General features: G+C 47.0%; 1 protein-coding gene across 3 annotated transcripts in view; it reads left to right on the forward strand.

The window, feature by feature from the left end:
• LOC147748976 (gametocyte-specific factor 1-like) overlaps nt 1-14,979 on the forward strand; it is a 657,206-nt gene that overhangs the window by 307,484 nt on the left and 334,743 nt on the right. Inside the window, exon 7 of one of the 3 annotated variants that reach the window (XM_086964771.1) lies at nt 13,969-14,029. The exons of the other annotated variants lie outside the window; for them this stretch is intronic. Coding sequence (XP_086820897.1) covers nt 13,969-14,029 — 61 coding nt within the window. The remainder of the gene's footprint in view (nt 1-13,968; nt 14,030-14,979) is intronic. 3 annotated transcript variants of the gene reach the window in all.

The raw sequence follows: 14,979 nt of genomic DNA on the forward strand, positions 1-14,979 counted from the left end.
CCTTACCCAAGATCTAACACATGGTTCTACAGCCTCGCCTCAAGGCCCGGCTACGGACAATTCCAACGAGCCATCGGTTGATCGATCAAAATCGAAACCAAAACCATCGGTGACTACAAAACCTAAAGCACCGGAAACTAAATCGAAACCGAAAGTCCTCATTACTTTGGTCGGATCGAAGGCTTCTGAACCATCGGCTCCGACAAAACAGAAGAGTGTAATCGGCCTGGGAAGGTCGCTAAAGGGTGTTGAGCCGAAAGACGGGGCACCGAAGAAAAAGGTCAAGGACATCGACCCAAAGAAGTCGGCGCCGAATACCGTAGACTCAAACAAAGGACTCGAGACACAGAACTCTCTCGATCCTAAACGTCGACTCGACAAAGCAAAGGTCAGTAAAGACCTCGAGTCCAAAACTAGCAGTGGCTCTAAGGACCCCGTCGAGTCAACACAACCATCCGCCTCTTTTTCGAAGCAGATGTCGGACTCGCAACGCATTAAAGAGAAGGCTATTGCTGTCAGACCGAAGGCCACTCCACCCCCGAAGCCGGTCAGTAAACCGCCAAAGTCGTCGGCACCGATTAAGTTAACGCTGCCTGCGACAGTGGTACCTAAGACAGACGTCGAAACGTCCAAAAAAGTGTCCATGGGGCCAAAGACTACAACTACGGAAGGGGCTGCCAAGCATCAACAGCCTCTGCAGGAAGATCAGTCGAGGCAATTCATCGACGCTGAGACTGGTAGACTTTCGCTTGAAAATGGAAAGATCGCCCCAGAACAGCCTATGGAGTCATATAAAATTCCATTGAAGAAAAAGAGGGATTCTGCTACATCACCTCTTCTTTTTGAACCTCTACAACCATATGGACAAGACCCTGCTCCTCTTTCACCCACACATTCAGATGTGGATATAGGGGATGGTGACAATGAGGATTACAGTTATCCTGTAGACATTGATCCAGAAGACCACACTGAACCCTTGACAGACGCTGTTGACCCAGGCGATCCTCAAACTGCCCCGGACAGTCATGTCTATGCTATTAAAACCTCACCTACAGAAGACACTGCTGCGTTTAACGCACTTATTGAGAGGGCAGCAAAAAATCATGATGTCCAGCTCCATGCTGACCCTATTAAAGAGGACTTTTTGTTTGACACCTTCTCAACCTCATAGAACTGTCAAAACTCTACCCATGCTAAAAGGTGTCCTGGAACACGCTGGAGACCTCTTTAACCCTTTCTATGTTGATGACGAGCTTAGCTCGTCATCACCCACGGGTGTCGTGTGCTGATGACGAGCTGAGCTCGTCATGAACAAATGGCACTAGGGATTTCCCAGCACAGGAGGGGGAAAACGCCTAGCAGCCAAGGTGTTAAGGAGACCACAAGGGCAAGGGTGATAAACCCCAGAATTGAAAAAAAATACAAATCAGCACCTGTGGACCCTACGCATATCAAGGCACAGTTGCCGTTGGACTCTCTGCTTGTTTCCAATGCTCGTAAAAGAGAACTCTCAAACCACTGGTGATGCTCCTCCCCCTGACAAGGAATCTAAAGTGCTAGAAGCAACGTGAAAAAGGGTGGCAGCTCAAGCGGCCAATGTCTGGCGAATCTCCAACACACAGGCACTCTTAGCCAGATATGACGGGGCTCATTATGATACACTCGAGACCCTGTTACAACACTTGCCAGATGAGTATAAGGAGGCAGCACAGATGGTAATACAAGAAGGGAAACTTATATCAAACGCATCTATTAAGTGTGCGCTAGACGCAGCAGACACTGCAGCTAGGGCGATTAATACAAGTGTTATGTTACGAAGACACGCCTGGCGGAGAATCTCCGGCTTCAAGCCTGAGATACAAACCACCATACTCAATCAGCCAGTTAACCCGGATTACTTATTTGGCCCAGAAGTGGACACCACCTTAGAAAAAATTAAGAAGGACACAAACTACAAAGTCTATGGGGGCTCCACAGTCGCAGCAGTTCAGGGGTGGTTCTTTTTGTCGCTCCAACAATAGAGGAGCTTCCAGAGGCCTGGTGTCCCAGCAGACACAATACAGTAAAGGAGGCACGCAGACCACTTACAACAAGAACAATAGGGGTGGCTATCGTGGAAACAGCACCAAGGGCAGAGGTCGTGGAAACAACAACTCCCGATCCTCCGCCTCTAACAAACAGTGACGTCTTGTCACTACCCCCTGACCATATAACACCGGTCGGGGGGAGACTACAACAGTTCCTGCCGGTCTGGAAATCCATCACAACAGACAGGTGGGTGAGGCAGCTTATCCAGTACGGTTATTGTCTGGAGTTAACATCCACTCCACCCAGCATACCCCCAAGACACCGTCCTATGTCCTCAGAGCATATACAGTTATTGCAGCAGGAGGTAGCCAGCATGCTGCAAAAAGGAGCCATAGAGCTTGTGCCTGTGGAACAAAAAGGTACAGGGGTGTACTCGCTGTACTTCTTGATCCCAAGAAAGGACGGGTCCCTCGGACCCATACTGGACCTCAGGCCCCTAAACCAGTACATCCTGTCGGAACATTTTCACATGCTCACATTACAGCAGGTTCTACCGTTACTCAGTCACTGAGATTTCCACGCAACATTAGATCTAAAGGATGCATATTTCTATATACCGGTCCACCCGTCACACAGAAAATATCTCAGATTTACCATTCAGAATCAGCATTATCAGTTCAAGGTCCTCCCTTTCGGAGTAACAACTGCACCCAGGGTGTTTACCAAGTGCCTAGCGACAGTGGCTGCACACCTACGTAGACAGAACGTTCACGTCTACCCTTATCTGGACGACTGGCTTATCCAGGCAAGGTCGGCCCAGCAATGTGCCACCCACATGTCCCACACCATTCATCTTCACAATCTGGGGTTCTCACTGAATTATCCAAAGTCCCACCTTCAGCCCGCCCACGTACGGCAGTACTTGGGTGCAACAATAGACACTCTGGCAGCCAAAGCACAGCCAAATTCAGTGAGGATCAACAGCATGCAATTGCTGATACGGAAATTCAAACCACAACACAACACTCGCTTCCAGCACAAGTGTTCATGCAGTTGATAGGCATGATGGCCTCCTGCATCTTCATAGTCCCGCACGCGAGACTACACATGCGTCCGCTTCAGGAGTGCTTAGCACGTCAGTGGAATCAGGCTCGCGGACAATTAAATGACCTAGTGTTGGTGACCGGTCGGGCATACAACTCTCTGAATTGGTGGAACCCACAAAACCTTTGCAAGGGCCGGCCGTTCCACGAGCCTGTGCCACAGATTATACTGACGACGGACACATCTCTCCATGGATGGGGAGCTCATGTACTCCACTACACAGTGCAGGGACTATGGACAGCACATCAGAAAAAGATGCACATCAACCTTCTGGAACTGATGGCTATCTTCATGGCAATGAAAGCATTCAAGGTACATTTGTGCAACAAAGTAGTGTTGATCCGGACGGACAACATGACGGCCATGTACTACATACAGAAGCAGGGAGGTACACACTCTCTACAGTTGTTGTAGGAGAGTAGGGTCTGCAATCCTATGATCACCCAGATTTTTTGCTTTTGTTTCACTGGTTTACGACTTTCTCTGGCTGTGGGCCTGCTGATCAGACCCACAGCCTGGCTGTTCTCTTTCTAAATTACGAGATGTACCCTAGGTGCATTTACCAATTGGTACTGGGCCACCTTGTCAGACCCCGTAACGCAGGGCATAGGGGTACCCAGGGCCGCCAGGGGCTGAAGCATGTATTATGCCACCCCTGGCTGGCCTCCTAAATTTGACACAACTGGCTGCACGACAGCTGGGGCGAAGCCGTGTAACCACCCTTCGCTGTAGGTATAGTAGCTCTATATCTAACCATACAATGGACACCCGAGTTCCTATCAGTCACTCCTATGGCAGGCCTTGACAATCCTGAAGGCAGAGTGCGTGGGCTCGTGTGAGCTAGGTTCAGGCCCGAGCCGAGCCCGGTTGCAGCTTGCGGAATCAAGACCCAATAGCTGTTCCATGATAACGCGTACCATATCGGTAACTCCGGTGTCGCGTTGTCAAGGCATGTCGAGTAAGGTGTCATACGAATCGGGGTGCTGCCCTCTCACCAATTCTGGCGATGAGGTTAGCATCCCACCCTTCTAGAGGGACACGACATGTACGTAACTGTGAACCCCGGTTAAAGTTAACTGAAGCCTCAGCTCCACAAAATGGATGCTGCCACCACAGACACGAGTCTGACCTCCTGCTGCTGGGAGTCCTTCCAGCGAGGAGCACTTGGACAAAGGGTTTCCTGTCGAGGGCGCTGTTCGCACCGTCCCAGACAGGGTTTGTGTATTCTGGGTAGGTAGGGCTTTGGCGAGAAGGTGACTGCGGAGTGGCACCCCGGTGCTCACTACGCATCTGCCGGTTAGAACCAGTTCCAGGGGCGACAGCCCTGGCCTGGGGAAAGTCCGGCAGGGGAGAGGGGTGTAACTACCCCCCTTCCTGGTCCCACCCTTAGGGCAGGACCTAGTCATGTACCCACCCCTTTCTTTAGCATAAAGACCGGAGCGGGGACCCTTCCAAATTAGATCATCTTTGATTCAAGAACTACTTTCTACGAAAGGACATTCAAGACTCTTCTCAAGATTTCTCCCTTGTGACTAAGGAGTAGTCACCCCGCATCAGCGGGCACCAACTAAGAACTCTGCGGTTTGCTGTAAGTCCTTCCTCAAGGAATCCGACGGCCCAGCTCGACGAGAACCGGCTTCCCTGGCACCTCTGACCTCTACCCACGTCATCAGCTCAGCTGTGATCTGTGGGTGCGACGAGACCTCGAGGGACCGGCCATCATCAGAACCTGCACGCTCTTAAAAACCAGCACGACCATCGAGGTAACTCTCTGGTGAGTGCTCTGGGGTCCGAGAAGCCCCGACCCTGAGCCGCTCCAGCACCGAAGTGCAGTCTCCCAGCATCTCCACGATCTGCGTGGGGCCCTTCTGCTCGCTGCTCAGCACGTTGTCTGGTCACTAGCCGCTGGCTTGTGTCCTTCTGTGACGACATCCGAGAATCCGTACTGCTGGTCTGGTTGCTCCAGACTGGCCCTTGCTTCCATCTTTGCGAGAAGCACCCCGGACCCTCCTGGTCCACTCAAGACGCCCTCTTAGGCCCACCACGTGGCCCTGAGAACTGCCAAGGCTTGTTGCCCCATCCTGGGCCCAGCGACGCCGACAGCATCATCCTTCGTGGGACAGCTCGCACCTCCACCGTGGTCGCCGACAACGCCTCCTGGTCCGTGAGACTGCAGAGCCTAGCGTCGCCCACTCACCTGGTCGAGGTGACGGCCAACCGGTGCCTTCCTGGTACCCTCTGACTACTGGCGAGTAGTACGAACTTGGTCCCCTCTGCTTTCAGGTTTCTTCAATCTCCGATCCAGGCTTGGATCTCTACGAACTATTCAGCACTGGTCGCCGGCCAGCAACTCCTTTTCTTCCGGCTCCTGGCTCGTCAGCGAAGACCCCGACGCCTGTAAGACTTGTGCAGCCGCAGCCCTCGTGGCTAGGTAACTCGGCATTTCGGTGCCTGCATAGCCTCCTTACTCTAGGGTCCCGAGTCCCTCGCTTCCGACTTGCCTTATCGGGTCCGCCCGAGACCTTAATCTTTCCGTGTCCTCGGACACTTGTTTTAATTGTGCACTTGAAGTATTTGCTAAAGAGATTTGGTTTGTGCTTAGTACCCTGTCCTCATAAAGAGTACAGGGCTGTTGTGATTCTTAATAAATATACTGTTTATTTTCATAACACTTGTGTGGTGTCCTTTCACTGGGTGTTCAAGGGGTACATGTGTGGTGAACAGCTGGCTTAACACGCCCTCTCGAGTCTTTAGCCTTAGACTGCTCGTATCCACGCTACTAGGATAGCTGGTCTATAGGTTGACTTACAACCAAACACCATAAGGGTCGTTGGAACGATACATAGCGGTCGCTAGAATAGCGAACGTTGCATATCGGGCCAACTTCTCACAGTTGTCTCATCTGGCTCAGAACATGTGGAAGTGGGCCATTCAGAGAAACATCTTCCTCATGGCAGAACACCTCCCAGGCAAGGACAATCAGATGGCGGACCTGCTCAGCAGGCACAGCCACCAGATGCACGAGTGGGAGATGCATCCATCAGTACTCCAACCGTACTTCCAGCAGTGGGGTCATCCAGAGATAGACCTGTTTGCCACAAGGGAAAACGCAAAATGCCGAAGCTTTGCCGCCAGGTTCCCACACCCACAGTCTCAGGGAAATGCGATATGGATGAACTGGTCAGGCATATTTGCGTACGCTTTTCCCCCAGCACCGCTGATACCGCTAGTGGCACGCAAACTGAGGCAACACTCTGACAGTCATCCTGGTTGCGCCAACATGGGCACGCCAATCATGGTACACCACGTTTCTAGAACTCTCCGTGGTACCGCATCAAAGACTGCACCTCACACCCAGGCTTTTGACGCAGAGCCATGGCGACATTCAGCATCCAGATCCGCAACAGCTCAACCTGGCGATCTGGCTCCTGAGGTCTTAGAATTTGGCTACCTCAACCTGCCTCCTGACTGTATGGATATCATAAGGGAGGCAAGGAGGCCCACAACTAGAGCATGTTATGCGGCGAAATGGAAGCGATTAGTTATTTATTGTGCCAACAATATTAATCCGCTAGATGCATCTACTCACAACATCATCTGTTATCTATTACATCTATACAAATGCAATCTAGCATACGCTTCAATACTTATACATTTATCCGCAATAGCAGCTTATCTCCAAAACAGGCAGCATCTCTCACTTTTCAGAGTGCCTGCCATCAAAGCTTTTCTGGAGGGACTCAAACGAGTTATTCCTCCCAGACACCCACCAGCACCTGTATGGAACCTGAATGTGGTCCTTACCAGACTGATGGGCCCACCTTTTGAGCCTCTGCACTCATGCGAGATTCAATTCTTAACGTGGAAAGTGGCTTTCCTAATAGCAATCACATCGCCACGACGAGTTAGTGAACTTCAGGCACTAACTATCCAAGAGATATTCATACAAATTCACTCCAACAGGGTGATACTACGCACTAACTCTAAGTTTCTGCCTAAAGTAGTTTCACAGTTCAATATGAACCAAACTATAGAACTGCCAGTGTTCTTCCAGAATCCTGATTCAGTAGCTGAGAGAATGCTCCACACACTAGACGTCAAAAGAGCTCTAATGTACTACATAGATAGGACAAAAGATTTCAGAAAGACAAAACAACTGTTTGTTGCCTTTTCACCACAACACAAAGGCAACCCCATTTCAAAAGCAGGTATAGCCAGGTGGATTGTTATGTGCATACAAATTTGCTATCAAAAGGCTAAGCGCACATTAACGATTCCCCCAAGAGCACACTCAACACGAAAGTTAGGGGCATCCATGGCTTTCCTTGAAAACATTCCTTTAGAGGAAATCTGTAGAGCAGCCACATGGTCTACCATACACACATTTACCAAACACTACTGCGTAGATGTGCACTCCAAACAGCAGGCAGCTGTAGGGCAGGCTGTTCTAAAAACACTTTTTCAGACTTCTGCAGCTGGCACAGGCAGCCGCCGTTAATGGAGGGACTGCTATATATTCTATGCACAGATATGAATTCAGCAGCCCACATGCCTCGAACCAAATATGCTACTTACCAGTATGCATCTATTCTTGACATGTAGGGCCGCTGACATTCATATCGCCCGCCCTCCTCCCCGGCGCCTGTAGCGGCTGCAGCACTCACAATTACTCTTAGCATGGTCATCACATACTGTACTACACTCCATCTCTGCCACAATGGTGAAAAACAATCTGAGGATGCCCATGCGCACTGTAGTCCAGGGGAGGAGCCACCTATCTTGTGATACTTCGAAGACTCTTCCAGGAAAACAATGTGCAATCATCCGGACCCAACACTAGGCGGGGATCTATGCACAGATATGAATGTCAGCAGCCCTAAATGCCAAGAACAGATGCATACTGGTAAGTAGCATATTCGCTAGCTTTCATGAAATATTGGGCTAAAAACGTGTGAATATACTTAATTAATCTAGGACATCCAAAAACAATGTGAAGGTATCAAACATAGCAACATGGTCAGAAGAGCAAGATGGAGGCTCGTAAGGCTGGTCAGCTCACTAATAACTGAGGAAACCGGTTTGTGCGGAAGTAGGTCTCGTCACCTGCTGTGAGCTGGCATATCCAGCAGTAAATATGGTTTGGTAAGATTCAGAGATCTAAAAATGAAATCATGCATATGGGATTCCTTAGACATTGTTTTCAATGCCCTCTTTTCCTGAGCTTTGCCTAAAAAGGCCTTATCCGATGCAGTATCATCTTTGGTGATAGATTTTGGGTTATCAAATAACTACGGTTTGCCAAGGTTACTCAAAATATATTTAATATGATTTAACCATGGTATGTCAAGCGCACAATCCAGTTTGAGGCAATCTCTAGGATCCTTCTATTAAGTTTTAATTAATCTGAGGTCCAAATTGACAGCCATGATCTAATTGGGTGGAATCGAATATAATCAGAAATATAACCAAACCCCAGTTACTCGTGCACAATCTCAATCGGGACACTTTAAGGCAACCTCAGAACTTTTCTTAGCAATTTATTTCACTCCACCTTAATTAGGTTGTAGTCCTTGTATTTACAGAGCTCTCATCCAAAGCTCGCTGTTGGAATGCATCTTGCTTTGTAAATATCAGTAGTTTATCTAAAATGGGGTCAGCATAGCAGCCTAGAAAGATCCTCAATGCTGTTGGATTCTCTATTAAGAGACTGAGCCGGGGCATTGAGCAAGAATTGCCTATTCAATTTGGTATCCAGTAACAAGCCCAGATAACAAAATGTATTGCCGATATGATTGCCTTTAAATGTATCTGTTTTAAATTTTGTTTAGGCCAGCCCAGAGCCATAATGTAGAATTTAGAGAAGTTGGTACTCGGGCCGAAGTAGTCCATGAATAAAATGAACTGGTCTAGCAAATGCTGTTAGCCCTTAGTAGTGAAAGCTATAAGAATATATCTTCATCATATAGCAAGGGCGGTACATATGTCATCCACCTTAGGAACATCTTTGCAGAATTTCACTAGGAAGAGTTCAAGCTGATCGATATATAAAATAAAGAGCATCTGGCTTAAATACACCCCTGGCGCACTCCCCTGGCTAGCTTGAAGTGTGGAGGGCCCTCCCCATTTTGACCATATCTTAGAGCCATCAAAACCTGCTTGCCAATCTTGCAGAAAAGTGACTAGTGCAATGTGTACCTCAATGAACTCCAACACTGCCCAGAGCTTCGACCTTTGACTGAGTCAAAGGCTGTGCTGAGGTCCATGAAGGCCAAATGATTGGAGCCCTTCGCCTAAATGTACTTGTTAATTAATAAATGGAGGTTAGGGTTTTGTTCGCTCATTCTCCACCCTGGTCTGAATCCATATTTGATGTCTGTCAGTATATTATGCATCTCTACCCACTCTGACAGCTGCTGCAGCAGGATGCAGTTTATGATTTTAACTTCCGCATCCACTAATGAGATTGGCATGTAACTGGCTGGATCAGCTATATTCTTTTTTTTTTTTTTGGTATACCAGGACAATTACAGACTTTTGCCATGTGTTGGGATTTGACTTCGTGCTACCACATTCAAGTGTTGGGTAATAATAGCGGCCCAGATGTCCACATGACCTTTGTAAAGGTCTCCGAGAACTCAATCCGGGCCAGGGGATTTTCCAGACTACAAGGCCTGAATAATATTCCAGTTGAGGCGGGTTACCCCCTCCTACTATGATGAACAGGGGAGGAGGATACATTGTTCTTTTGTGAATAGACTCAAAATGGCATAGATAGGCTTGGGAAGGGATACTGAGAGTCAATTTGGGCTGGGTGTCTGTCTGTATGAAATAAGGGTGGGTCCACCACCCTCCAGAATTCTGCGAAGTCTCGAAGCGAACATTCAGCAGGTAGGGCCTCATTTAAGCTCCGCATTGCATTCCCTACATGTGGCTGTGTGTACACACCTAGCCTCCCTCGCTGCAGTTACACACCCTTGCTTCTGATGAAGGGCAGCCAACAAGGCCTTGTGGGGATTATTACACTTCTTATCGTACCACTTAGGACCTAAAATGGCAAACCCTCAACCCTTTCTAGTAAGGGTCAACTGAATTTATATGCTGATAAGCTCAAGAGTCGTGCATGTCATGATATGAGCTCTCTAACTGTAAACAGATTTCAAAATGTATGTGGCCAGATTTTCAAAGAATTAATCTGAGATTAATTTAGCCTATCCTAGTCTACGACCCTTTTTCTTTGGGATAATTGGCTACTTATTTAAAAGGGGATTTTTGACGACTGACATGTCTATTCTGAACTCAGCACATATTGGTTTTTGATCACTACATGCTCTCCACTGAGTTAAAACTTTTATAAGGGATCCAAGTAGACAGGCTGACACAATAATCTAAATGAGTGTGGTACTTTGCTTCTGCTCTTGAAGGTAGGTAATACGCCATCTGAGAATAACTCCTCCCTGCATAACAAATTCAGAGTACATTATTTAAGTAAAAACAGTGTATACATTCTAAAAAGTAAATCGACTCAGTAGTACTAGTGTTATTTGATGACCGAATTGTAAACATTAATAACTAACAACTTAGTTTTTATCAAAGGTAAACACACATAAAATGTAAGGTGAATCCATATGAACAAACTCCATGCTGCATTCTAGACCCAATTAAGCAAAGGTCATGAAGCCCCCATTCGGTTTACCATGAAGGGAGGGCGCGGCATTCATGAAAAAGGCTGCGTAACCGTCCAAACTCAGATCGTCTGTAGCATTCAAAGTCTCTTACCAGGAAATGATTTCATAGGATTCAATATAGACTTCTCTTGCTAATCATTCAAAACATGAATCACCCCTGCAACATTCCAGCCCAGAATAGCAAGTAGCCCCCGGACGATGGACATACCTTTGCCCTTCCTGGTGACCAATATGAGCTGACTGTTTGTCAATCTTGCTCATCTAGATGTGCTAGAGGTGCAAATCCATTATTTAGCTATAAATTATTGCTGGACCCTTAACATGTCACCAAGGAGCACCCACTCAACAAAGGTTGACTAGAAAGGTGCCTAATGCATTGTGGAGTGTAAAAGCAGTCCAGGGGTTAAAGTAGGATATCAGACCTTATAGTACGATTTGGCCTTGTGTTCAAATGTATTTGTTCCACTAACAGTGGGTTTGTAAAATGAGTCCCGATTTTCGTTGTAGGGGTGTCCGCTATCCACCCTACCCTGCACCCCTTAATGATTTCGTAGTACAGGGAAAAAGCTGAAAAGTTAAGCCGCTTCGAGAGCCAGTGAGTTACCTCTTTTTTTTAATCAGACTATAGCTCATCTTTTCTTTCTCAAATATTGGGAAAGTTAGCCAATACAAGAACATAGGGTGTTGGGGACGGGGGTAGTTCTATCACGTTTCTCAATGATGTTGGCCCATTCTAGTTAGTACTGTAAGTCTGACCAGGGGTGTAAAAAGAATTACGGGATTTGCCTGCACTGCTCATGGGACAGAAGCTAGGGGTGACAAGGGGACCGGTAGGGAAGCTATTTTGTAAAATGTTACCTTTAGCTGGTAGGTTATTAGAGGAACAGGCACACCCCATAGCACAATGTAAAGGGATAGCATAACTATCCTGGGCAGCTGGCCCTGGATGGGGATTTGGGAAATGTGGTATGGAGAAGTTTGGGATTAAGAATCTTTGTGGAATCACAGAGACTTGTCCAGGGTGCGTAATCTATGCTCCAGGGTTTTGACAGTACGAAATAGATAACTGCCCTCCCTCCATTTTTGTAGTTTATCCTCCAGACCAATTAGTCTGGCCTCAAGTGACTCAACGACCCTTAGGTTTCATGACCATGTCCTGCAGTGTGCTTCCTTTACCTGTGGAGCCTGCAGGTTCATAATCTGTGGCTATAGCTTCTGAAATTTCCTTCGTATTTTACTCCGAGTGGGTGGCTGAATTGTGGAGATTGATATTTTTGACTTTGATTTTGACTTGCATCCAGCAAATGCAACCTGGGCATCCTGGGCTGCTGCCAGAATACTGCCATTTGAGATACTTTGCTCGGATGTGGCTTTAACAAAGATGACTCAACCGTGGGCCTTTTAGAGTTTGTGTGCGCTGAAGTCTCCATTTGAGGACACACTGGCAGGGGTTTCACTAAATATAGAAGCTAAGAAGGAAGCCAGTTGGTCTTCCACCTGTGTGATTTCTTCCCACCACGCCCCCACAGCAACATTTAGGAAAGCCAGCATGTTATTGATTCTGGGCATTTTATTGGAGGTGTTCACAAAAGTCCCCCTTTCTCTTCTGCATATTAAGGCAGCAGTAGGAAAGCAGCAGAAAGGAAAAAGATATTTCACTCGCCCTGAGGGCCGATAATAGAGAGGAGGCCAGGCCGAACCTCTTCTGGACACGGTTGGGTGCAGAAAGATCCGCCCTTGGCCCATGCTTTGCCCAGGTGTGGCCCGCACTGCAGGACTATAAATGCGCTTATGTAGCGCTTAAGGGCCCAGCTGCAGGTGAGGAACTTTGCAGGGCTCCTCTTCTTGTCCTGATGTTCACTGGGACGTTTTTTTCCCCTGGTTCACACCAACGTGGCTCCTTTTATGTTGACTTTGACTTTTAAGTTGGATAAAGAGATTTTGGTGGGACTACTAAAGATCTGTAACACTCTTAGAAGAACTGCAATGGCAAATATAATAGATTGGTCAAAAAAGCTTCTTCACTTCATCACAGGAAGCCTACACTTGCTAAAGTTCGAAACTTCATATCTGCGTCTAGTGATCCTGTGGTGTGCTTCTCGATAGTGCTGCTTTTTCTCTCTGTGCCATAATGCCTTTTGGTGTGAACCATTACTTCTGTCTTCTTTAGAAAAAAAGAATTTAAAAAAGCCCTTGGGTGGGTATTTGCTTAGTGTCCTTGTTTCTTGATTGCTACAGTTCTAATGCTGTACCCCCACCTCCCTGATATGCCTTGGACTGATACCCTGTGAGTCCATTGTGGAATGGGAGTTTACTTGACCCACTTTGCAACACCACAGTATGAAGGACCCAAGACATCTGTTACCATCCACGCTTGCTTGCCATGTGTGGTAACCCACGTCTGCCACCAAACAGGTCTTACAGAGGCAAAGACTGATTCCAATCTATTGCCCTGCCAAAGCACAGCTGTATGCTCAGCTGTCTCCCCTCCCTATCCTTTAGAGTCACTCCTGACAGAAAGCCTTCTGTGTTTGGGGCGGGGGGGGGGGGGGATATAATGCTTTTGTGCATCATCTTTGTAGATCTTTGTCCACAGGAAGAGCAGGATTGTCGATAATCACGGGGAAGGCATCCATTGCCCAGAAAGTGAAGGCTTTCCACTTTATTACCCTACAGAAAACATGAAAGATGAAGACTGGGCTGATTTAAAGTGCAGGAAGACCAGAAAATTATCAGGATATGGTCATAGCAAGATTTGAGACTAACTCTTCTCAGAGACTTTCTCACACAACCTGCAGTAGAAACCCAAGCTATGGTGGCTTTTTTGAGGAGTAGGAGGCTCAACCCGTTCACTTGTGTGCTGAAGTGTGGGTTGTTTAAGATGGGGTGGAAGATCTACTAAAACAGTTCTGTTGCTAGTTTATCACACTTTACAGACACTTAAAGTAACAGGGGTTTACCAAAAAGTCTACAGGTTAAGATTCAATCATTTTATGAAATGTTGGAGACCTGGAGTTAACAGTAATGAACTCATTTCTGTCTTTTTATGTTTTATTCCACGCTGCCAAATATGTTTCTGTGACCATGTACCACAAATGAAGGTTTGAGATTAATAGTGTAGAGGTGATTCTAGTTTTTTTTTTCTCAACAGACTTAAAGCAACAGTCTGGTCCAACATTTATTTGGGGTACCGTGAATTGTGCTGTAAACAGGTAAAACATGATTTTACTGTTATTGTTTGAAGCACAATACTGCAACAGTCAATTCCTGATGGCTGTGTACACAGAAGACGTGACAAATGTAGCTGTAATTTCGCTGCATACTTGATTAACACAATAGTATATATTCCTAGAAATTGAGTATTGAAAAATGTATTGCAATAATTCAGAAGTGCTGTTCAATGAATATACCAAGAAGGTACAGTTGCCCCAGTATTGGAACTTTCATAGCTTCCCCTAGCTTGTATCATTCCCCGTCGTCGGAATGGGAGTCTCGGTAAACAAAATAACATAGCAGTAGGTACAAAAGAGAAAAGGGCCTCATTTCATTTTGTAGCATATCCACCTTTTTGTAAAAGAGACCAAAGTAAAGCAACAACCAATCCGATTAGCCTCACCCCATAGAACCCTCCTGTGAGAACCTCAGACCCTCAGATTTTCTACCGCACGTTGTGCTAAGGGAGTCTCCTTTGAGCTCTGCTCACTTCAACTCTATTTCGGGATTTTTCCAGCACTTTTTTTTCAAGATTGTTAGGTGTTTCATCCAGAAATGTCTGACAAGGAGAAGAAAGCCCTCTTTAAGGCTTGTTCCACCCGTGGCAAAAAGAGGCTGTATGTGGAGGACAGCCATAAGGACTGCATCGATTGCCTGTATCCAGGTCATAAGACTGCGGACTGCAAGGTCTGCCGCACCTTCTCTTCGAAGACCCTTCGGGACCGTGAAGGTCGCCTCCTCACTTGGCTCCAGAAATTAAAGTCAAGGAAGGAAACTGTTAAGTTTAGTGAGTACTCTTCATCTGCAACCTCATCTAGAAGGTCAGTCAAAAGGGGTAGGGCTTCCCCTTCACCACCTTCAGAATGTCCAGTTAAGGCCTCATAAGACACCCCGTGATTCTACCCTACTGTTGCACCCCCCTGGAGTTAGAATAGTAATTTTTACCCCT

This window comes from Lissotriton vulgaris, chromosome 1_1 (assembly GCF_964263255.1).
Source record: "Lissotriton vulgaris chromosome 1_1, aLisVul1.2, whole genome shotgun sequence".
Classification (NCBI taxonomy): Eukaryota; Metazoa; Chordata; class Amphibia; order Caudata; family Salamandridae; genus Lissotriton; species Lissotriton vulgaris.